This window comes from Dendropsophus ebraccatus, chromosome 15 (genome assembly GCF_027789765.1).
Source record: "Dendropsophus ebraccatus isolate aDenEbr1 chromosome 15, aDenEbr1.pat, whole genome shotgun sequence".
In the NCBI taxonomy this organism is placed as follows: domain Eukaryota; kingdom Metazoa; phylum Chordata; class Amphibia; order Anura; family Hylidae; genus Dendropsophus; species Dendropsophus ebraccatus.
This window is the reverse complement of record NC_091468.1, coordinates 26,056,128-26,080,964: the sequence shown is the minus strand read 5'-3', so window position 1 is coordinate 26,080,964 and position 24,837 is coordinate 26,056,128. Positions and strand designations below refer to the sequence as shown.

At 43.0% G+C, this 24,837-nt stretch overlaps 1 protein-coding gene across 3 annotated transcripts in view; it reads right to left on the bottom strand.

The window, feature by feature from the left end:
• Window positions 1–24,837, bottom strand: part of ALK (ALK receptor tyrosine kinase) — a 405,981-nt gene that overhangs the window by 309,711 nt on the left and 71,433 nt on the right. For all 3 annotated transcript variants that reach the window (XM_069955319.1, XM_069955321.1, XM_069955318.1), the window contains exon 2: window positions 238–433. In XM_069955319.1, the coding sequence (XP_069811420.1) occupies window positions 238–341 (104 nt within the window). In that variant the 5' untranslated portion in view covers window positions 342–433. The remainder of the gene's footprint in view (window positions 1–237; window positions 434–24,837) is intronic.

Sequence of the window (24,837 nt, the reverse complement as noted above, 5' to 3'; positions counted from 1 at the left end):
CCTTTACCTTTCTGCAATTTCATCACAAACTCCAGTTTCCCGCAATACAAATTTATTATATTAAATGCTAGCAAAGCAATCAATAGGCTGCAATTCACATCCCAACCACTGGGGACCATGTAGAGGCAGGTGGAGAAAAAACAGCTCAACGTTTATCAAATCTGATCAATGCTCCAAACATTTTGGGAAGTGCACATCTATATGTCATGTGATCGCTACCAGCTTTTGATCACTTACCGACTTTTCTCTGGTATTCTTGGCGCTTCCATTGAATAAATCACTACGTTGTCTGGATGAAGCCGTAGAAAATACTTTCCAGTCCTTTGCAGGAAAACTGCCATCTCCACCCTGCAGTTTGGATTGTTACTCCTCAGCCACGGGGTGACCACTGTGGGACTCTGACCTCCGGGAGATGGAAAGAACAAGAAGTTTCCTAGAAAGACAATGGGAAACTTATTTTAGCTGATGAAAAACTTTTTAGATATGATTCTGTGGATAATGACAGGAAATCCTCCTTTCGGTTGCTCATTGCCCGTGTGTAGCTGATTATGATTTTAATGGTCACACAAAAGACTCAATTAGCTGACAAATAAGGATTCTCTTGTTTGTAGGTAGGTTGCTGCCCCTTAACCCTTAGAGGACCAGGCCAATTTAAATTTTTGCATTTTTGTTTTTTTTCCTCCTTGTGCTTAAAAGGCCATAGCAGTTGCATTTTTTCACCTAGAAACCCACATGAGCCCTTATTTTTTGCACCACTTATTGTACTTTGCAATGAAAGGCTGAATTTGTTCATAGAGTACACTGCAAAACCAGAATTTTTTTTCTTTTATTTGGGGGGTATTTGCTTTTACGCCATTTGCCCTGTGGTAAAACTGACATGTTATATATGTTCCTCACGTCGTTACGATTAAATGTATAACTTATATTTTATCTGATGGCTTGTAAAAAATTCAAACCATTGTTAACAAATATATGTTCCTTAAAAATCGCTCCATTCCCAGGCTTATAGCGCTGTTATCCTTTGGTCTATGGGTCTGTGTGAGGTGTCATTTCTTGCGCCATGATGTGTTCTTTCTAGCAGTACATTAATTGCGCATATACGACTTTTTGATTGCTTTTTATTACAATTTTTCGGGATTTGATGCGACCAAAAATGTGCAAATTTGCACTTTGGGATTTTTTTGCGCTTACGCCATTTACCGTGCGAGATCAGGAATCAAATAAATTAATAGTTCGGGCGATTATGCACGTGGCAATACCAAGCATGTTTATTTATTTATTCATTTTTATTTATAACATTTAAAAGGGGGGTGATTCAAACTTTTATTAGGGGAGGGGGCTTTTTACTAATAATAACACTTTTTTTTTTTTTTTACACTTATACTAGAAGCCCCCCTGGGGGACTTCTAATATAAGTGCACTGATCTGTCATTGAGATCTATGCAGTATAGATATACTGCATAGATCATAGAGATAGGCACTGGATTGCTTTCAGCTGCTGCAGCCGAACATTGACAGCTCAATATTGACAGCTGCATCTGATTACTTGATTAGCAGGCACTGCGATTGGACCGTGCCCGCTAATAGCTGCAGTCCCAGACTACATGTGGCACCTGGGACCGTGGCGGTTCAGAGCAGGGCCGCCACGTGGCCCCACTCTGAACACCCGTAGACGATCCTGGACGTACCTGTACGCCCAGGGTCATCTAGGGGTTAAAGGGGTACTCCAGCAGAAAAAAATCCCTTTAAATCAACTGGTGTCTAAAAGTGCCAGAGATTTGTGATTTACTTCTATTTAAAAATCTCCAGTCTTCCAGTACTCATCAGCTTCTGTATGTCCTGCAGGAAGTGATGTATTCTTTCCAGTCTGATACAGTGCACTCTGCTGTTCCTGTCACAGAGTTGACAGCAGAGAGCACTCTTTCAGACTGCAAAGAATACACCACTTTCTGCAGGACATGCAACAGCTGATAAGTACTGGCAGACTGGAGTAAATTACAAATTTCTGGTACTTTCTGGTACTGGACAATTTTTTTTTCTGAAGTACCCCTTTAAGCATCGGCCAATTATCAGGGATTCCCATGAACATTCATTTGGTGATTCCGACCTACCAGTGACCAGTCTTAGGTGTTAAGACAATTATAGCATCTCTTTGGTTTCCTCAGCTGTGGTTAGTTTGGTTGCTAATTGCTACCACGCAGTGACAGTGTGAATTTACAATGGGAGTTTCCTCCAGTTTAAGTGCTAGACCTCACACCAAGCCTTAGGCCTAGACAGTTTACTGTCAGTTTAGTTCACAGTTCCTTACAAAACAAGTAACTAAGCTGCAGTATCACCCCACAGCTTGTTCCAATTGCTACAAGACAGATCTGAGCTGCATACACCGTGCTCAATGTACCACAAAGTCACAAAGTTTTACCCAGCACCGCCTACATTCCATACGGAAAGGAAAGTTTTACTCAAGCACCGGTTCCTTTTCCAGGTTGAAAAAAACTGGCTAGTCAAGAGAGGTAAATAAACAAAGTGGAGGGACTGTGGTGAAAATGCTATAATACGTCTTATAGCATGTATTTATTAATATGTACATTAAACACAAACATGAAAGACAGGTTTTATACTTAGATGATTATAGGTAAAGATATAGGGGGTACGGGGTAAAGGTACGAGATGGGTTACCCCTAGTTTAACCCTGCCTATTGCTGAAGTGGGACCCCCTGGTTTAGGCGTCCCCTAACAACAGGAGGGACTGACCCTGTGCTAGGGTTGTGTAGGTCTTTCCCGTCACAGATGTCAGTTGTCACTGTGTCTGGTAATATACAAAGTGTGTAGCATATGAAAGGCAGGTGTAGATGTTTTTTAGTCGTGGTTCTGATATCCCTTCTTCCGTTTATCCAACGCGTTTCCCTTGTTCTATGGCGACAAGTTCCTCAGGGAGTAGGAAGAGTGTTGGAGTATCAATGGGATATGCCTTGATACATGTCTCAGTCTGATCCAGGAAAAGTTGAATTTACAGATGAATGTTGTGGGTGCTCCCAAGTCTGTTGTAGGGGATCACCGTTGTATGTATAAAGATACGTCTGGTGGATAAGTTGTGGTCACTTTATCCAGATTTGTGTCCACAAATCTGGATAAAGTGACCACAACTTATCCACCAGACGTATCTTTATACATACAACGGTGATCCCCTACAACAGACTTGGGAGCACCCACAACATTCATCTGTAAATTCAACTTTTCCTGGATCAGACTGAGACATGTATCAAGGCATATCCCATTGATACTCCAACACTCTTCCTACTCCCTGAGGAACTTGTCGCCATAGAACAAGGGAAACGCGTTGGATAAACGGAAGAAGGGATATCAGAACCACGACTAAAAAACATCTACACCTGCCTTTCATATGCTACACACTTTGTATATTACCAGACACAGTGACAACTGACATCTGTGACGGGAAAGACCTACACAACCCTAGCACAGGGTCAGTCCCTCCTGTTGTTTGGGGACGCCTAAACCAGAAGGTCCCACTTCAGCAATAGGCAGGGTTAAACTAGGGGTAACCCATCTCGTACCTTTACCCCGTACCCCCTATATCTTTACCTATAATCATCTAAGTATAAAACCTGTCTTTCATGTTTGTGTTTAATGTACATATTAATAAATACATGCTATAAGACGTATTATAGCATTTTCACCAAAGTCCCTCCACTTTGTTTATTTATTCTTAAAAGCCTAGGACTGTGGGAACTCTCTACCTAAGTTTAATCATTAGGTTCCCCGACCCAACTGCTAAGCGCTTAGTCAAGAGAGGTAACAGTTCCCCAAGGACTCTCTTGCTTTTTATCTTTACTGGGATAGTAAGATTCAAGAGCAGCATTCAGAATTCTGCTGGTTGATATTGGAAACTTTTGACAAGTTTGCTGACAGACAAAGTTCCTAATAGTTTAGCTCATATGCTGCACTGCACTCTGGGAGAGATTAAAGTACCAGTACTTAGTGCAAAAGAGAAAACTTTCTAGAAGGTGGCAGTGAACCTTGTATTAATAAGTAGTAATGCACAGAGATTTTAGCCCAGACTTTGCAGAATTATGATTATAGCTGTGGAGGAAAATGTCCTGTATTAATAAACGGCAACAAGGTGTCCACAGATGAGGCTACAAGTTAAGTGATGATTTTAAGCACAGGTAATTTATAGCCGATGGATATGACCCCTGTGCGCGGAGTGTTCATTCTACAGGGTGTGTAATGCGAGCCGTATATCGTAAGGCTTCTGTGTCGAATGTGAAGAGATTGGGCTCACAAATCTTCCCTGTATTTAAAGCCTGCTCAGTCAGGTGGATAATATAACTATCTTACTGCAAATTACGGTCTAAGTGAGCTGCTAATCCAAGCTGAAAATGTTGGATTCTACTAGTGAGAGCATGTGGACCTTGCCCTGTGTGAATAGAGCTGGAGATTTATAGGCTGGGGAGGATGGATGTGATCGGTAAGAATCATATGACTTACATATTCTTTTCTTTTAAATAAAAAAGTATGTAGCAATCACCCCAATACCAGAATTCTCATAGAAATTGCAAAGACCCAAAAACTACTTTATTAATTGTTCAATTTCATGGCAGTACAAAGATATTACTTTCTCAAAAGAACATGGCAGCACAAGTTGCATCTGAGCCAACCATAAGACTTCTGGAACTTTGGATAGATGAGACCAAAGAGGAGATATCTGGCCATAATGCACAGTACCACATTTGGTGAAAACCAAACACTTAATATTTGCTCAGACACAAGATACCGACTTTCCAGCACTGTGGTTGATGATGATGAGTTGAGCTTGTTTTGCAGCCACAGGACCTGAGCAGCTTAAAATCATTGTATTGACACTTTTGGCAGCAGCTTATTCCCCTGAGAACTAAGGGATTGGGCATTTTGAAATCTAACATGCCCGATCCTATTCTCTCCTATCAAATGCTGTCAGGGGTAAAATTTTAAGGCCCCTATGCACACAAGATGGCCAGACAATGCCAAAAATCCAGCATTTAATCTAATTACTATGATGAACTTAAGTTGTTTAGTTTTATCTTTGTTAGGGGGGAACATGATTGAAAACTTTTTTCTAGTATTTCAATTACCTAAGCTAGATCCATTGCGAGTGTTTGATTGAGATGAGAAAATTTATTTAAAACAAGTAAAATTTATTTAGTTTCCCAAAATTTTCCCTAATCAGCCAAATAAAAAACTTCTGGAATCTGTTCTGGGTCAATTAGTTAGATGTTCATGCAGCCTTAAAGTAGGTAGCTAAAGAAAGTGGAAAGACAAAGGTGGCAGTGTCTGCTACACTGAGTAGCCAAGAACTTGTGCATGGCCCAGTAAATGACTTTCAATGCATTTGCACAGAGCAGGAACCGTTGCTTTTGACAAGAGTGCCTCCTTCTGTTTTGGCACTTTCAATTCCAAATCGGATTTGAGTGAATCAGACAGAAACACATTTCAGCAGATTTGCTCATAACCAGTATTGGATTCATGGTTGGGTGAAAAAAAAATACAATACATAAAAGGAGAACAACGTCTACAAAAACTCTACATTTAGCAGACAGCAAATGTTACTCCCTAGGTCAGTGGTCAAATGCTTCTGCTGCTTTTTATAACCGTTTTTACAAATGTGCAAATCTTCTTGGCAGCAGTCGCTGTACTTCTAGTATCAGAGTTTACAGAAATGTCTGAAAAAACTGATAGTTTTTCCATGCATCAATTCTATGCAAATGCACCAAATTGTTGACTTGTCTTTAGAACAAAAGTTCAGTGGAGCTGAAGCTGGAATAAATTTTTGGATTTTCATTCTAGGACTTGAAGCATGGAACTATTGATAAGACTTTGGAACTATTGTTTCAGTGCAAACCAATATTTAGTTGGAAGGAATCCAAAGTAGGAATTGACTTCCGCTTAAAACCTAAATTCAGGTCATTCTTATGTAAATAACATTGAGCTAATGCTCTGGAAAGCACCAGTTCAGGTTTGTTTGCCTCTTGAATATGTAGCTTAGAATTTAAACCAAATTTAGGAATTCGTCAAAGCCTAAATTATGTATTTGGAGCATTGATTAGATTGGGATATGAGTCTGGGATACAGAAAACAAATCAAATAAAAAAAAAGTTTGACATTTGTAAAACAGTTAAAACATATAGATATACTATGCTGCCACATATTCCCCATATATACTCTGCAGACAAGACCCAAAAATTAAGACCCAGACTAGACCCCAGAATCGTTTCAATGAGACCTTAAAGTTGATTCATACCCCAGACAAGCCCTTTCAATGGAATAACTAATATAGTTATATCATTACAACACCTTACTGACCAGATGGAGGAACATCATATAAGTTTTGTAGGATCTACTAAAGAACAGAAAATCAATGCATCTTAATCTTCCCAAAAACAGTAAAGACAAAAGTCTAAATTCTGCAAGCAGGAAGCGAGTCTCTGTGCCGTTCGCTTTGTACTGAATGAGCCATTTCTGTTGTCTATAAACATAATTTTGTACAGCTGGCATTGGCTTTGAACCAGGGAAACTGAATTTTCACATCAAATGTGGTGCTAAAACTACAGCGCAGTCAATTTCCTCCACTCCTGCTTCGTCTGCCCATTCATGTGGGCAGAATATCAATAGGAACAAGTCTTAGATTAGTAGCAGCGATATCTGTGCAACTGGAGCAGAGAGATAATGGTGCAAAAACCACATTATATTTTTCAATTATGTCCCCGCTTCTGAAGAGACTTCAATGCTGAAAAGATTGTAACTGGCTTTAAATGTCAATAGCATATTGTCTATAGACTCCAAGTGTCAGTGTGTCATTATCTTGTACCCCAAGTGTCATTATTCTGTACCCCAAGTGTCATTATCCTGTACCCCATGTCAGTGTGTCATCATCCTGTACCCCAAGTGTCATTATCCTGTACCCCATGTCAGTGTGTCATCATCCTGTACCCCAAGTGTCAACATGTCATTATCCTGTACCCCAAGTGTCAGTGTGTCATTATCCTGTACCCCAAGTGTCATCATCCTGTACCCCATGTCAGTGTGTCATCATCCTGTACCCCAAGTGTCAACATGTCATTATCCTGTACCCCAAGTGTCATCATCCTGTACCCCAAGTGTCATTATCCTGTACCCCAAGTGTCATCATCCTGTACCCCAAGTGTCATTATCCTGTACCCCAAGTGTCAGTGTGTCATTATCCTGTACCCAAAGTGTCAGTGTGTCATCACCCTGTACCCCAAGTATCAACATCCTGTACCTCAAGTGTCATTATCCTGTACGGCAAGTGTCAGTGTGTCATTATCCTGTATGGCAAGTGTCAGTGTTATTATCCTGTACCCCAAGTGTCATTATCCTGTACCCCAAGTGTCAATATCCTGTACCCTAAGTGTCATTATCCTGTATCCCAAGTCTCAGCGTGTCATTATCCTGTACCCCAAGTGTCATTTTCCTGTACTTCAAGTGTCAGCCTATCATTATCCTGTACTTCAAGTGTCAGGACTCAAGGTCTGCTTAATTCATCATTTTTTTGCCGTAAATATAAGCAGGAAACCTACTCCAGCTCTGAGATGGCGTAGGTTTCCTGCCGCGTGCACGGGATTTATGTAGAGGCAATCTACTTCTACATAAATCTCCATACCGTCGGAGCTGCGGGGACATTTTTAAGTCCGGCACAGAAAACGCCTGTCTTACTGTAATAAATGTCCCCCCAAGTGCCAGCGTGTCATTAGGCTGTCACCATCTTTTGTGCCATCGCTCTGGGACCCCATACTCCCACATTTCTTCAGACTGTATATAGCAGTTTGCTCTGTTTCCAGTCTCCAGTGACGTTATTCGAGCATGTAACTATATCTTGTCATCACTCAGGATCCAACAAAGAGATGTTGCTCTTCAATCTAAGATTAAGATACTTCTTTTATTTCATTCTTGTCCTCACCTGTTGTCTGCATACTGTACTTGTTAGGAAGCTTCTAAACATCACTTTACCTTGCAATGCATTCTGGGTGATGTTTCTTTTGTTGTCTACATTAACTAAGAAGGCAGAAAGCTAGAGAAAAGCTTTATCCTACTCACCAGTCAGGTCTCCTAATGTGTTTATGTGTATCTTCAAGATGGACAAGGTTCACTGTGTACATGGTGTGACACACCATCTCCGCACAGGATGGACAATTCATAAATTGGGTACTATTAATATGTTTCCTTCTGAGCTATTTATGTGTTTCGTTGTAAAGACCAATATAACTGGGGTGTTACATTATCTAGCAGAGAATAAATGGTCATAAAAGAGACGGATGGAAGGAGGGGGTGCACATAAACATCCATGGCTCAGATAACTTTATAAGTGGTTTTAGTGAGCAGAAAGGCTCCTGGTGGTGGCTTATCTCCAGGGAGAACAAAAGGATTGGTCATTAACATTAAACACAGCTAATCCGTTTTTTTCCTTAAGGCCCTATTACACGAAACGATTATCATCTGTATTTGGCCAATATCGCCCAATAATCGTCTTGTGTAATAGAAGAACATGTACGATATCAGCTGATCGTAGTCTGTCATTGTTTTTCAACATGTTGAAAGACAAACGACAAAGATAGCAGCCATCTGCTGCCGTCGCTCTGTGCAATAGGAGAGGCGACAGCAGACCGCCGCTATCTTCTATGGGCTGCCCGGTCACCCAAAAGCTTGTTAGGCCAACAGTTATCTCTACCAGTATCAATTGCGATCTCCATGTGTTCTAAACAGGCAAAGGAGATAAAGCTGCTGCTTTTGTGACAGCCTATCGCCATAAGTACAAGAGGCTCAGGCAGTTTTTTAATCCAGGATCAGGAGAGAGCTGGAAGACCACCATACACCTTAGATCAGACATGTCAAACTCTGGCCTTTGTGCCATTATTTTTGGCCTGTGGGGGAAATCAGTTGATTCTCTACAGCTGGTCCACTGACAGTGAAGCTAATTATAAGCAAAGTCTGGACAGCCGTCCGCACCTCCCATTTTATAATCTTCTGCACATGGGATGATTACTATAAGGGACTATGGGGGCTGAGTACTATAAGGGACACTTGACGGGGGCTGAGTACTATATGGAACACTATTAAAGGAGGCTTAGTACTATATGGGGCACACTGCCTGTGGCCTAGAAGTAACATAATAACATAGTAACATAGTAAATAAGGTTGAAAGAAGACTAGAGTCCATCAGGTTCAACCTAGGGAAACCAAAACAATCCCTGGATCAACGTATCACCGGAAATCTAATGTCCATAACTTGTAATATTATATTGTTCAAGAATAGCATCAAGGCCTCCCTTAAACTTATTTAATGTATCGGCCATGACAACATCATGTGGCAGAGAGTTCCACAGTCTTACCGCTCGTACAGTAAAGAACCTGCGTCGATGCTGATGATGAAATCTTCTTTCCTCTAGACGTAGAGGATGCCCCTTTGTCATGGTTACAGACCTAGGATGTCAGGAACTTACCTGACCGCGCTCCAGCGTCGTCTGCTCCGGCTGGAGCACAGCGCCGCCCTCCTCGGCCGGGCCGGGTGACGTCACGGAGACCCGACGGCGTCCCTAGTAACCAGGGGAGCCGCGGGTCTGGCGTTAGTGTACGTCGCCCGGCCGAGCAGCTGAGTGCTGTTGAGCTCAGGCTGAGTGACGGATCTCTCTGCCACTCAGCCTGCAGCGCATCAGCTGCTATGTGTCTGGATTCAGGAGACCGGACCAATCAGCCATTGGTCCGGGCTCCTGATCCAGTATAAAGTGTTATCAGTGCCAGCCTCTAATCGCTGGCTATTAGTTGTTTCTGATCCCAGCTCCCCAGTCCCTTGTATCCTGCCCTTTCCTTTCCCATTGGTATTGCCTGGATTCTGACCTTTTTGCCTGTCCTCTGACTCTCCGCTCGGTTCTGATTTTGTACTGCGTTGCTCGTTTGGTTTCTGACTCGGCTAGTTTACTCTCCGCATTGTGTTTGTCTGTTTGTCTGCGTTTTATGTTCTGCATGTATACAGCATAGGGATTGTCTTCGTGGTTGTCCGCGACCGCCTAGGGTCGACCGAGGCAAGTAGGCAGGTGACAGTGGGTGGGGTAAGATCTAGGGCCCACTGTCGAGTGTCTTGTCTTCACCTGCCTATCGTGACAGAATAGCCAGCCTGTACAGTTTCGTGACGTGCACCAGGATTTCTGTTATGGATCCTATGAAAGCAGTGTTGGAGCAAATGCAGAACCTAAACTCAATGGTACAGAGTCTTGCTGAACGGGTTCAGGAGCAGGAGGCTGCTCCCCGACAAGTTACCATGACCACCCCTTCCCCCCCTGAACCACCTGTACAACTCCCAGAAAAATTTAAGGGCGATAGAAGGAATTTTCGGACTTTCAGAGAGGGGTGCCGACTGTTCTTTCGATTACGTCCCCGCTCCTCAGGGGACGAGTCCCAAAGAGTGGGGATTATCATGTCACTGTTGCAGGGGCCACCACAGGAGTGGGCATTTTCTCTTCCTCCTAACGCCATAGAGTTAACCTCGGTTGATTATTTCTTTTCAGCTTTGGGATTATTGTATGACGACCCTGACAGGACTGCTGTAGCCGAGCGACAATTGACATCTTTAAAACAAGGGAAAAGGCCAGTTGAGGACTATTGCGCAGAGTTCCGCCAGTGGTGTATCCCATCCGGTTGGAACGACTCTGCTCTGCGCTATCAGTTTCGGGTGGGCCTCTCTGAGCAGCTAAAGGACTGGTTGGTAGCTTATCCTCCTCCTGAAACGTTAGAAGAGACCATGACGTTAGCCATCAGGGTGGATCGTCGTACGCGGGACAGACGTAGGGAGAAAGGAACCATTGCACTCTGTAAAACCCCTACCTCTTTTCTGTCTCCTTCTAAACCTCCTCCTTCCCCGTTACCACCTCCGGAGGAACCCATGCAGATCGGTGCTACCGATGCGAAAACTAGACGGGCCCATCGTATGCAACATAATCTGTGTCTGTACTGTGGCAAAGCTGGACACCGTGTTCGGGAGTGTACTTCCAAGCCTGGATCATCGCCGGAAAACTCCAGCGCCTGAGTGACTATCGAGGGGGTCACTCAGGCGCACAGGTACCACTCGATAAGAATAAATTAATGGTCCCCATCTCACTATGTTTGGGTGAGAAGTGTATTTCGGGGTTTGCCCATGTTGATTCAGGGGCATCCGCTAATTTTATTAATTCCGGGTTTTTGTCCAGTCTGGAGGTATGTCCACTTCAGCTTAAATGCCCGCTGAGTATTACTGGGGCGGACTTTACCCCACTGGCTCAAGGTAGAGTGAAATATATCACTCCTCCTCTAGAAGTAAAAGTGGGGTCGATCCATTCGGAGTGTCTTGATTTTCTGGTTATGGACAATTTGTCTTCCAATGTTATTTTAGGTTTGCCCTGGTTGACCCAGCATAACCCTGTTTTTGATTGGGCAAGCAGAGAACTCGTCCAATGGGGGCCCGAGTGTGCTGCTCACTGTCTTTCGTTAAATTTAACAGGATGTTCTTAGAAGGGGAGATCCCCGAGTTTTTGTCTGATTTTCGTGATGTTTTTGATGAAAAATCGGTGGATGAACTACCCCCTCATCGTCCATACGATTGTGCTATCGATTTGGTTCCTGAATCTAAATACCCGAAAGGGCGTATCTTTAATTTGTCTCGACCAGAAAGGGAAGCTATGCGGGATTATATTAAGGAAAGCTTACACAAGGGTCACATCCGTCCCTCCTGTTCTCCCCTTGGGGCCGGATTTTTCTTTGTAGGCAAAAAAGATGGTGGATTACGCCCCTGCATTGATTATCGGGAGCTAAATAAAATCACCATTAAGGATCAACACCCGCTCCCTTTGATTCCAGATTTGTTTGATCAGATTGTGGGGGCCCGGTGGTTTTCTAAGATCGACCTCCGGGGGGCCTATAATTTAATTCGAATAAGGGAAGGTGACGAGTGGAAAACTGCATTCAATACCCCCGAGGGACACTTTGAATACCTAGTCATGCCCTTCGGGTTGTGTAATGCGCCCGCAGTTTTCCAACGCTTCGTCAATGATGTGTTTCGTGAGTACCTGGGTCGTTTTGTAGTAGTGTACTTGGACGATATCTTGGTTTTTTCTCCAGATTGGTCTTCACATGTCAACCATGTTCGCAGAGTTATGGAACTTTTAAGACATAATCAGTTATTTGCGAAGTTGTCAAAGTGCCAGTTTGGTGTTCAGGAGGTCTCTTTTCTGGGATATAAGATCACCCCTAGTTCTTTTGGTATGGATCCCCTTAAGGTGGCAGCCATTGAAAAGTGGGAACGCCCAAGGAATCTTAAAGCTCTTCAAAGATTTCTGGGTTTCGCCAACTACTACAGAAAATTTATTAAGGGATTCTCAGTAATTGCTAAACCCTTAACTGATCTTACCAGAAGGGGTTCCGATATGGATAACTGGACTCCTGAAGCCATTCTGGCCTTCGACAAACTCAAAACATGTTTTTCTGCCGCTCCGGTGTTGATTCAACCTAACTTTGAATTACCTTTTATTGTCGAGGTAGATGCATCTGAGGTGGGTGTAGGGGCTGTCCTGTCACAAGGTCCCGTAACACTCACTAACCTCCGACCCATAGCCTACTTCTCTAGAAAGTTCTCCAAGACCGAATGCAACTATGACATTGGCAATAGAGAGCTCCTTGCCATTAAGTGGGCATTTGATGAGTGGAGACATTTTTTAGAGGGGGCTAAACACAAAATTAAGGTTCTAACCGATCATAAAAACCTTGTTTATTTAGATAAAGCCAAGCGCCTTACTCCACGGCAAGCCAGATGGGCATTGTTTTTTGCACGATTTGATTTCGAAATCACCTTCAGACCAGGTTCCAAGAATGTAAGGGCAGATGCTTTATCTCGTAGTTTCAGTATTAACGAAGTCCCTGTAAAAGAATCCGAAACCATCTTATCTCCTGGGGTGGTGGTGGCAATTCTGCAGCCTGATCTGGCTGCTCAGGTGGTTCAGTCTCAGTCCATGGCGCCTAGAAACACCCCGGAAAATAAACTATTTGTTCCCCCTAATCTTCGGTTGAAAGTGTTGGAAGAAACACATTGTTCAGTACTGGCAGGTCATCCAGGTATTGCTGGTACCAAATATCTACTGTCTCTTCATTATTGGTGGCCATCCTGGGCCACGGATACTAAACTGTTTGTAGAAGCCTGTGAGATTTGCGCCAGGTCCAAGGTTCCTCGCAGGTTACCGGAGGGACTTCTTCAACCCCTGCCTCTGCCTGCTAGACCTTGGACCCACATCTCCATGGATTTTATAACTGATTTACCACCCTCTAAGGGTAAAACGGTGATTTGGGTGGTTGTTGACAGGTTGTCGAAGATGTGTCATTTAATTCCTCTCAACAAACTTCCCAATGCTCGTACTTTGGCCTCTCTTTTTATTAGTCATGTCTTACGGTTGCATGGGGTACCAGAGAATATCGTGTCTGACCGGGGGGTACAGTTTATATCTAGATTCTGGAAAGAGTTTTGTGGTCGCCTAGGTATATCTTTGTCATTTTCTTCAGCCTTTCATCCACAATCCAATGGACAAACGGAGAGGGTAAATCAGTCACTGGAGCAATACTTAAGGTGTTTCGTTGCAGGCTCACAGGAGAAATGGAGAGAATACTTACCATTGGCTGAATTTGCCCTAAACAATCGTGAAAGTCAGTCTTTCAAAATGTCGCCGTTCTTTTGTAATTTTGGGTTTAATCCTCGTTGTTCTTCTGTACATGCGTCCGAATCCACTAATCCATCCGCCGAAAAAATTTACAGAAAACTGTGCACAGTTTGGGCCCAGGCTCTGCAGAACCTGGTTAAAGCTCAAGAGAATTGTAAAAAACAATCTAATAAAAGACGCATATCTGGCCCTGAGTACAGGGTGGGTGACAAGGTGTGGCTCTCCACTAGAAATTTGAAATTAAAGACACCATCTGGTAAATTGTCTCCTAAATACATTGGTCCCTATCCTATAGTAGAGATCATAAATCCAGTTTCATTTAAGCTGCTGTTGCCTAGGAGTCTTAGAATTCACGATGTTTTTCATAAATCGCTATTGAAAAAATTTGTTAATCCGGTGATTCCGTCTGCTCCTCCCGCTCCGTTGGTCATTCAGGGTGAACTGGAATATGAGGTAGAGAGAATTCTGGATTCTCGTCGGGTTCAGAGTTCTTTGCAATATTTAGTTCATTGGAAAGGATTTGGGCCAGAGGAGCGCACTTGGGTAGCTAGTAGAGATTTGCATGCATCACGTCTAGTTAGACAGTTTCATCTACAAAATCCATCTAAGCCTGGTCCCTTAGGTAGAGGTCCGGAGGCCCCTCCTGAAGGGGGGGGTAATGTCAGGAACTTACCTGACCGCGCTCCAGCGTCGTCTGCTCCGGCTGGAGCGCAGTGCCGCCCTCCTCGGCCGGGCCGGGTGACGTCACGGAGACCCGACGGCGTCCCTAGTAACCAGGGGAGCCGCGGGTCTCGCGTTAGTGTACGTCGCCCGGCCGAGCAGCTGAGTGCTGTTGAGCTAAGGCTGAGTGACGGATCTCTCTGCCACTCAGCCTGCAGCGCATCAGCTGCTATGTGTCTGGATTCAGGAAACCGGACCAATCAGCCTTTGGTCCGGGCTCCTGATCCAGTATAAAGTGTTATCAGTGCCAGCCTCTAATCGCTGGCTATTAGTTGTTTCTGATCCCAGCTCCCCAGTCCCTTGTATCCTGCTCTTTCCTTTCCCATTGGTATTGCCTGGATTCTGACCTTTTTGCCTGTCCTCTGACTCTCCGCTCGGTTCTGATTTTGTACTGCGTTGCTCGTTTGGTTTCTGACTCGGCTAGTTTACTCTCCGCATTGTGTTTGTCTGTTTGTCTGCGTTTTATGTTCTGCACGTATACAGCATAGGGATTGTCTTTGTGGTTGTCCACGACCGCCTAGGGTCGACCGAGGCAAGTAGGCAGGTGACAGTGGGTGGGGTCAGATTTAGGGCCCACTGTCGAGTGTCTTGTCTTCACCTGCCTATCGTGACATAGGAGTAAAAAGACCACTACAAAGACCTCTGTACTGTCCATTCATATATTTGTACATTGTGATCAGATCGCCCCTAAGACGTCTTTTTTCTAGTGTAAATAACCCCAAGCTTGATAACCTGTCTTGGTACTGTAACCCACCCATTCCCTTAATGACCTTTGTGGCCCTCCCCTGCACCCGCTCCAGTTCAGCTGTGTCCTTCTTATATACCGGTGCCCAAAACTGTACACAGTATTCCATGTGTGGTCTGACCAGTGATTTATAAAGAGGCAAAACTATGTTCTCATCTTAAGCATCTATACCTCTTTTGATGCATCCCATTATTTTATTAGCCATGGCAGCTGCTGCCTGGCACTGATCACTAAAGTTGAGTTTACTGTCCACCAATACCCCCAGGTCCTTTTCGAAAGTAGTTTTACCCAGTGTTTTATTATTTAGCACATTACTGTACTTATTATTTCTACGGCCCAAGTGCATAACCTTACATTTATCCACATTAAACTTCATTTGCCATTTCACTGCCCAAGCCTCTAGCTTCTCCAAATCCCTCTGTAATATGATATTATCCTCCTCTGTGCTGATTACTCTACCCAGTTTAGTATCATCTGCAAAAATGGAGATTCTACTCTGTAGCCCCTCTACAAGATCATTAATAAAAATATTAAAAAGAAGTGGACCCAACACTGACCCCTGTGGTACCCCACTAGTAACTAAAACCCAATCTGAATATGTTCCATCAATGACCACCCTCTGTTTTCTATCACACAACCAGTTACTTACCCATTTGCATACATTTTCCCCGAGTCCCAGCATCCTCATTTTGTAGACCAACCTTTCATGCGGCACAGTATCAAATGCCTTTGAAAAGTCCAGATACACAACATCCACAGCCTCCCCCATGTCCAGTCTATAACTCACCTCTTCATAGAAGCCGATCAGATTAGTCTGACAGGACCGATCCCTCGTAAATCCATGCTGGTGCTGCGTCATAAGATTATTTTCATGAAGATACTCCAGTGTAGCATCTCTTACAAACCCCTCAAATACTTTACCTACTATAGATGTTAGACTTACGGGTCTGTAGTTTCCAGGCCCGTGAGTTGTAATAGAAGGCCACGTCGTGTCCTGGGGTAATTAACAACTGTATGGGGCACTATTGATGGGGCTGAGTACTATATGGAAAACTATTGAGGGGGCTGAGTACCATATGGGGCACTTGATGGTGGCTAAGTACTATATGGAAAACTATTAAGGGGGTGAGTACTATATGGGGCACTATTAAGGGGGCTGGCTATAATATGGGGCACTATTGGGGGTAATGATTACTATATGGGGCACTAGTAAAAGGTAATGGTTACTATATGGGGCACTATTGGAGGGTAATGGTTACTATATGGGGTTCTATTGAGGGGGGCTGACTATTACATGGGGCATTATAGAAGGGTCGGACTACTATATTGGGCACTATTATGGGATTACATACAGCGTGGGGGAAATAATTGGCTAAGTACTGTGTGAGGGTAACTACTTTATGGGGCAGGATTAGGGGGTATTATTATTTAAGTATCTAATACCACATGGACTACAGAAAGGGTAAAGTTAAAAATTTTGGGCACTATGGGTGTGGAGTTTGTATAAGTGGGTAGGAGGTGTTATAAAAGTGCAGCGCCTAAGGAGAACTATTGATATGACATGGAGGCAAGTTCCATGGACCATTGGTCCATGCATCAGTGACATGGACGCTTCCCTGACAGGGTCAAGATTTCCACACGCACACTTCAATAAATTTAAAGGTTGCCTGCGACTTTGTCCAATTTTTTAATTTTTCCCACTATGTACAGTATTTGAGTTTGACCCCCCTGCGTTAGATAGTTGACTAGTCCTACTGGAACCAGTAGGTATAACAAGTAGACTGATAATGAGAAGGGTCAGCTTAAGACAAGGACCTTGGTCTTGGGGCAACAGGCTTAGCAGCCCGAATTATTTGTAGATTTTTGCCTTTATCCTCTGATTCCTCTGTCGACTTATTCTCCATCAGAATATTATTATTAGCATTCTCCTGCCAGAACACATTGCTGATTTTGTGTGAAAATCCTTCCGTTTATCCCCTAATGGGAATCTTTTTATCTGCAAAACTTAATAGCGGTTAAACATTCCTTCACGTCATTAGGCAATGATATTCTGCTGAATAACCAACTCACTGTAGATCAATAAGGAGGTAGGGTTTATTTACTGTAATCAGGCCCCGAGGCAAATGGCCCGCATAGACTTACAGTGTCTAAATGCTGCACCATATGAGGGATCGGGTAATCACAAAATGCAGGGAACAAGCCAGAAATATTGCACCCTGGCTACTGAAAAAAGTAGGGAAACACCATGGACATGTGCAGAAAATAAAAATAAAAATTATACTCAGGTCTGGACATAGGTGCACCATGTAGAATCCAAATAATACACTCATGCAGCGCCTATATAATATAAAAAGTCAGGTTAGTGATATTCCCTCCAGATGACCTCAAACGTCCACACAGGAATAAGAATAAGATATTGCTGGAGCTCAGCTGCCTCTTACTGCCAGCAATGGAGAATCATCTAATCTCTGCAATTTAACCCCTTTAATGCAGCAGCATGTAAGTGTTTTCTAGCCATCCGTCACCCCATCAGCACCCATGCAACACAATTTCCAGGTATAAAAGCTGTTCATAGCTGTTAAAAATTTTTCTGCACGGTAAACATTGTAAAAAAAAAAGTATCTAAAACAATGCTGTTCTGTGAAATCCACCCCCAATGCTGTACTGTGTTAATCCATCGCCAAAAAGTGAAAGAAAGGTGATCAAAAAGTTTTGTGTAGCCCAAAATAGTATTAATGAAAACTGATAGATTTTTTTTTGAGTTGACAAGAGTTAATTAAAGTCAATGGGGGACATTTATTAAGTCCGGCGTTTTTTATGCCGGACTTATAAATGTCCCCGCATCTCTGGCGCTATGATTTATGTAGAGGCGGACTGCCTCTACATAAATCCCGTGCACGTCGGTGCGCACAGCCGAAAACCTATGCCACCTGAAAGGTGGAGTAGGTTTTCGGCGTATCTTTTAGTGTTAAAAATGATAAATCGCGCAGACTCTGAGTCCGCGCCCCCCCGTTCCGCCCCCTCCACCCCCCCTCCCCGGCGTACTCGGGGGAAAGGGGCGATTTGCGAATATTTTATTCGCAAATGGCCGTTTTGCGAATAAAGTATTCGCAAATCGCCCCTTTCCGCAAAAAAGTACGCAGTTTTGCCTTAATACATGTCCCCCAATGAGTATGGTATTTGAACTTAAAAATGATGCCATTAAAGGGCTCGACTTGTCCTGCAAAAAGCAACAGAACAATAAAAAAGTTAGGGCTCATGGAATGGGATGATGAAAACACAAAACAAATTGCTGAGCCAATAAAGGGTTAACAGGCATGTCATTTTTATTTTTATAAAATTCTTTTTTACGTTTCGTACTTTTGGACAAACTCTTTACACTTCTCAGCAGTAATGGGAAGAGATCAACGTAATCAGATTATGAACTCAAAAGAGAATGTGAACCCAATGTGAAGACCCCAAGCTCAGACGTCCAGTACTATAATGCATCCAAACCCCTTTGGTGCAGTCAAAGATTATTAAATTATTGATTTAATTAATTATTATTATTTTAAATGAATGATTATTAAAACTCTGACACAATGACAAAATTGCTAAAAATTCCCAAAGATTATAAAAGGACTGTTGAAGGATTCACTTAAGGACATTAAAAAAAAAAAGGTAACTTTTACCAGATTCAGAATGTTGGTCACATTGCCCTCCTCCTTTCTCATAGTTCCTATTACAGCTGGTTTAGCTGTAAGTAAAAGGAAGAGTAGCTGATTGCCAGACATAAGGGAGAAAGGTTTCTACCTGGGATCTAAAGCCATCAACAGCCACATTGTCATGCCCATACCTGTTTTGCACTCAGCATGACCCTCGGCTCGTGGTGTGCGGCTGAGATTGCACTGGTATTTGGGCTTTTTTTTGTGTGTTTGTATTTTGTTTTTGTATTTGTCTGATCACTCTCCTACACTTTCTACCTCAGTCATTGATTTCCTTACCACACCCTATCTGTTCCCTGCATACTTCCCTCTGGTGTTAACCTTGTTTTACTTTGGTGATTTCTGTGACTGGCGGCTCTCCCTGGCAGTCAGTGTGTTTGGTTATCAGGTGTCTGTGGTTTGGAGATCAGGGGGATGGTGCAATCACATTCTGGTCCAGACCCTTGATCTCCTATATAACATTTCCAGTGTATTAACCCCTCTCTGGCCATTCAGTCTAGTTTTCTAGCAAGCTAAGCATCCCTGCATTCTCCTGTGTACTGTACCTTCTGGCTTTTATGACCCTCTGAATTTGCACCCTGGCCATCCTTGCTATCTGCCTGCCCCGACCTTTTGTTACGTGACCCGTTGATGTGTTTGCCTCTGACTCTGTACCTTTGCTGACTCCCCCCCTCATCCTACTGTAGATAATCCCTATTTTTTAGCCCTCCGACCAGTAGATAGCATATGTTAGAAATGGTGGACATCTCCTATAATGTCCTCCAAAATAAGTATCTCCCCTAGTATCCTACCCTCCCCAGTACATAGTGTTCCCCATGGTAGGCAACTCCTTTGGTAGTATGACGACAGCTCAGGAGGCCCGTTTTATTGCAGGGATGGGCCGCTGGATGTGGCGGGCCCTGTAGCTGCCTCCATGGCTGTTACGGTGGTAGTCACAGATCACAATCACATCACGTTTCATTTTCTTCTCTACCTGGCCCAGACCGCCATGAAGCATTCTTCCAGCCAGGATTCATCTCTGCTAAGTTCTCCTTCTCAACCTTTTACTGCTTTCTACATAAACTTCCCATCTGGCTTTCCCTTTAATAGTACCAACCCCCTTATGCCCTTAGATCAATAGTTACCTTACCCTCACATATATTGCCAGATTGTTCCCTAGATGGTTATAGCGTCACGCACAAAATCATCATCCTGCTGCCCCTTTAACAGCACCAAGCCACTGATTCTTCCCAATACTGTGCCTACTGCTTCCTCTGGTAGTTTTTAGCAACGGTTACCCCAAAAAGATTGCCCCAGATAGTACAGTAATATTGCCCCACACATACAAACTTACTATATTGTTGCAGTACCTTTAACAGTACTATTGCATTGTCCCATCACTTTCCAATACTGTGCCTGCTACTTCCCCTGAGCTCGTTTTTGCCCCAAGATCACGGCCCTCTCTTGTACACCACCCAGTAATACTGCTCCCTTACTAGAATTAACACAATTATAGTGCTCGCTTAGTGCTTTCATACAGTAACAGTGTCATCTTTGTACCATCTTAAAGAGGATGTACCATCAGGTACATCCTCTTTAATCTGACCCAGGGATAAATCGGCGCTACCACGGGGAAGCTGGTGCCACGGTCTGCTTTTTGAACCGCAGCTTGGTTCCTGTATACGACGACGTTCTATCCACAGGTCCCGGGCCGGAGCTTAAGCACAGGAGGCGGGCTGGCCCGCCCCCACTTGGAGGGAATTCCCTCCCCTCTATGACACGGCTCCTTTAGAATCAATGGAGCCACGTCATACAGGGGCGGGGGATTCCTCCCACTGGAGGCGGGCCGGCCCGCCTCCTGTGCTTCAGTACTCGGGAATCGGGCCGCGTTTCAAAAAATGGACCGTAGAATCCGGCTTCCCCGTGACGGCGCTGGTCTATCCCTGTGTCAGATTAAAGAGGATGTACCATAGTAGTAGTGCTCCCATCGTGGCCCTATACAGCATCAGTGCCCTCTCTGCAGTATTAGCAACTACTAGTGGGTTCAAATCATTGTGAAAATATAACCAATAAAGGGGACCAGGTGCTCACAGGCTGCAGTCTCTTCATTGTGCTGATTCTGTGGACCCCATCCAATCTATCCTGATTGATTCAATGTAAAACATTTAACAATTATATAGAATTTGACTCTGAGTATCATATATATGTCAGAGTATTCTATTTAAAGGGTTAAAAATAATGTGTAAAAAAAATAGGAAAACAAAAAAAAAACCTGAAAAGCCAATTGTACACAATATTTTTATGTTTGAAGAAAGAGTCGGCATACTCAGCAATAAAGCAAATCTATTATCCCCTTTAGAAATTCCCCGGTACTTCAGAAGTGAACATTAGAAGTAAAACATTTGGCAATATATCTGAGGCTCCACTTACCAATCTACAATTTACACTAAAAATACAATTTACTACGGTCGATGGAAATACAAAAAGAACAAAAAGTGAATGTTTATTGCAGAACTAATTTATAAGCTAAAGTTGTCTAGATTTAACTAAGTTTAAGGTTTAGAACTTGTGCAATCTGAAGGTGGAGAGTCAGATTGAAGTATCATCACTGCTTACTTTAGATATCTCTGACTATAGAGGAAATGACATCTCATTGATTTCAATAAGAACTTTGTAGTTCCTTTTCCCTCCTGTGGTGGCAGTGTAAGAAAATAAAACCTTTGCTGCCAGGTTTCCTATAGTGGTGATCCTTGTGATCAGCTTACAGTGTAGACACCCTCCTAAGAAAAATGAATGTCCAAGTAAAGAGTTCCTTTAAAATATTCTTCTGGACATTTGTTTAGGGCAAATATTATAGTTTGTTTATAACTATCTTGTTTTTACCCTAATTGTTTGTTATAAATTATATGTCTTGTCTTGATGTCTCGAAATGGTGAGAGGGTTGGAAGGTGAATTTGGTCTTAAAGTAAATGTTTCATCACAATAAAATAATTCTGATATCTTACTATTTCCATTCTAACCACTAGGCCTACAACTTAGCTCAAACTCCTGTCCGTGATGATAAGGAGGAGGCTGCTAGACAGTGATCTGTGCATCATTGCAGTGAAAGGTGACACCAGTAAATAAAGAATGGTCAGAGAGAATTCTTAGTAATGTTTTCTATTCATGTCAATGGGAAAAGTCACTAAATCCTCTTAAAAACAGCTCAGGCAAGATTGCCGCCTCCATAATAATGCACAAAATATGAAATAAAAATTATGATAAAAAAAAAAAGAGGTAAAAAGAAAAAACTACTTTTTCTTTACAGTGACTGTATCCACCAACCCCCCTCATCACACCGCTAGTACCATCCGTTTGATGAGAGTAAATCCTTCCTGATATTGTCTTTAAAAATGCGCCCGGTGCCTTGGTTAGAGCAGAAAATTAACTTAATCTGCAGCGCTGTGTTATACTGGTGTGGCCTAGAGTGTCTTTGCTCCATGTCTGCTAGGCGTGTTCCTTCCCACCCTCCTCACCATTAGGAACGCCCCAGGCAGAATTTCTATTCATCGCTTGTCTAAACTGCACCTGTGTCGCTACAGCCCAGGTGCAGGTAGTGTAGAACAGGAGAAATCCTGCCTGGGGGTGTTTCTAATGATGAGGAGGGCAGGGAGGAAGAAAGGAGAGGCATCGCAGACCTGGGGCACAGACACTCTAGGCCACACCAACATGACACAGTGCTGCTTATTAAAAAATAATTTCTTACTCTAACCAAGCCACCGGGCGCATTTTCAAAGACACGTCCAGTAAGGATTTACTCTCATCAAATGGATTGTACTAGCGGTTTGGTGGATACAGAGTCGCTCTAAAGGGTTTATGCCTAACTGGGGAATTCTGCAAGTTTTGAGAAAAGAGGTCAATTGTCCCTGGGTGAATGGAGCAGCAACATGCATGATTGGTCATTGCTCCCTTTACTTTCAACTATGAATTTGAGGGTCAGCAATGTTTATAAGCTCCTAAAGAATAAATAGAGTGGTGACCATAGAGATTTCATTTACCTGGGTGACAATTGACTTCTGTTCTCATGATCAGTGGTGGTCCCAGTAGTAACTCCCCCCCCCAATCCCCTTGTTACCCTTTATCTTGGGATAACCTTCTTCAGCTGGTCATATATATATTATAGCTGTTGGCTGAACATTTGGTTGTCCGACAGCCTTCTCTCTTGATTTCCCCATAGACATGAACACTCACTTGGCACAGGTGTGCATACTGTATGTTTTGAAGAAGCAGAAGACAGCCACTGCCAGACACCTCTGGCCTCTTATATCACTGGGAACAAAAGAATCCAGCAGCTGAAATCCAGTGTGTTTGTTTCATCTCTCCTTTGTCACCTGTCTTTAGGATTGAGTTCAGGGGCCGCCATATACCTTAGACAGTTGGCTGGTAGCAGGTTCGGCCAACGCATGTCTAATATATATTGGTAGCTTTATTGTATAAATGCTAGGAGAGCATTTACTGGGCCTATTACATGGCCTGATATTAATTTAGCAAGGGCTGCACAGACATCGTTAATGATGTTCGTGCAGCCCTTGCCCAAACAGTTAATACATTACCTGTCCATGTCCCCGGTGTTCTCCTGCACTCTCATGCTTCCTGATCCTGCAGCTACAGCTTCACAGCGGCCTGTGTGAACTGCCAGGCCACTCAGCCAATCACTGTCCGGGACCATCACGACCAGTGTTTGGCTGACCTAAAGAAACGATCAGCCGATGATCGTTTCATCGGCTGATTGTTGTCTTTGTAACACAGAGCGATACTAGTGTACTAGTGTACTAGTGAGTCAAGGAGTCTGTGGGTGACAGAACAAACTGTTTTGTAAGAGCTAATAGATTAATATAGATAGTCAGATGATATTTCCAGTCCCAGAGTACTAGCTACAGTTGTATCTTCCAGCAAATGTAGCCATGAAGGGGTTAACTAGTCGTGAGCATTGAAATCTTTGTATTTTCAGAATTTATCGCCCACATTCAATAACCTGAAATGAATAGGCCGAATTTCCATTCATTGAAATGCCTCGTCTTTGTGAGGTACAAATAATAGATGAATTGTGATCTACTTACAATTGCAAATGAAGACTAATTTTCTAAAATCTGTATTAATCTCGGCACAAATTTCTCCGGGAGGCTACGACTGTCCAGGACGCTCTTGTTTTAATTAAGTACTAATGATCCACAAATGATTTGGAAATTTGATGAAATGGCGGATGATACAGCGACTTATCAATATACGGCCGCAACCGCCTCATTAGGATGCCGGGCACACCAAAACTGTATCTTGTTTCACCGGTGCCATAATGCCCTCTGCTCCGTATAATAAGCCAATCACTCAAGGAAAACAAAATGTAATAAAAAAAAACAAGGCAAAAATACAACGCAACCCGTTCCATTAACATTTCCTTAAGGTAATGAGATAGAAGTGGGGACAATTACAATGCCCCGGTACAATCGCAGAGGAATATTATCATTGCCGCCGTCTCCGGGAAAAAAAGGAAAATGGATACAATTAGAAATTGAAACATTTAATGTTCCAAATAAAAAACGTGTAGCGTTCATCTCTCCTCATTGTTACCCAACCAAATGTCGTGGCAGACGGAAGGTTATTTACCAGCGGTATTTAAAGTTTTGCATTCGATTCACAGCATAGCGTCCAAGGCTGCGGAAATTAAAGGGTATCTCATTATTTCCTATAACTTTATTACCTTATTCTAAAGTCTGAAAAGTTGGTTTAACTCCTTCCTGCCAATGGGAATTTTCATTTTTTTCCCCCAACCCTGCAACTTTTTTTTTTTAGTGTTCTGCTCATGGTTTGTTCGTTTATATAAAGTCACCATTTATTTTGACATATAAAATACAGACACACAAAAAAAATATTCACGATAAGGAATGGAAAAAAAAAGAATGGAATT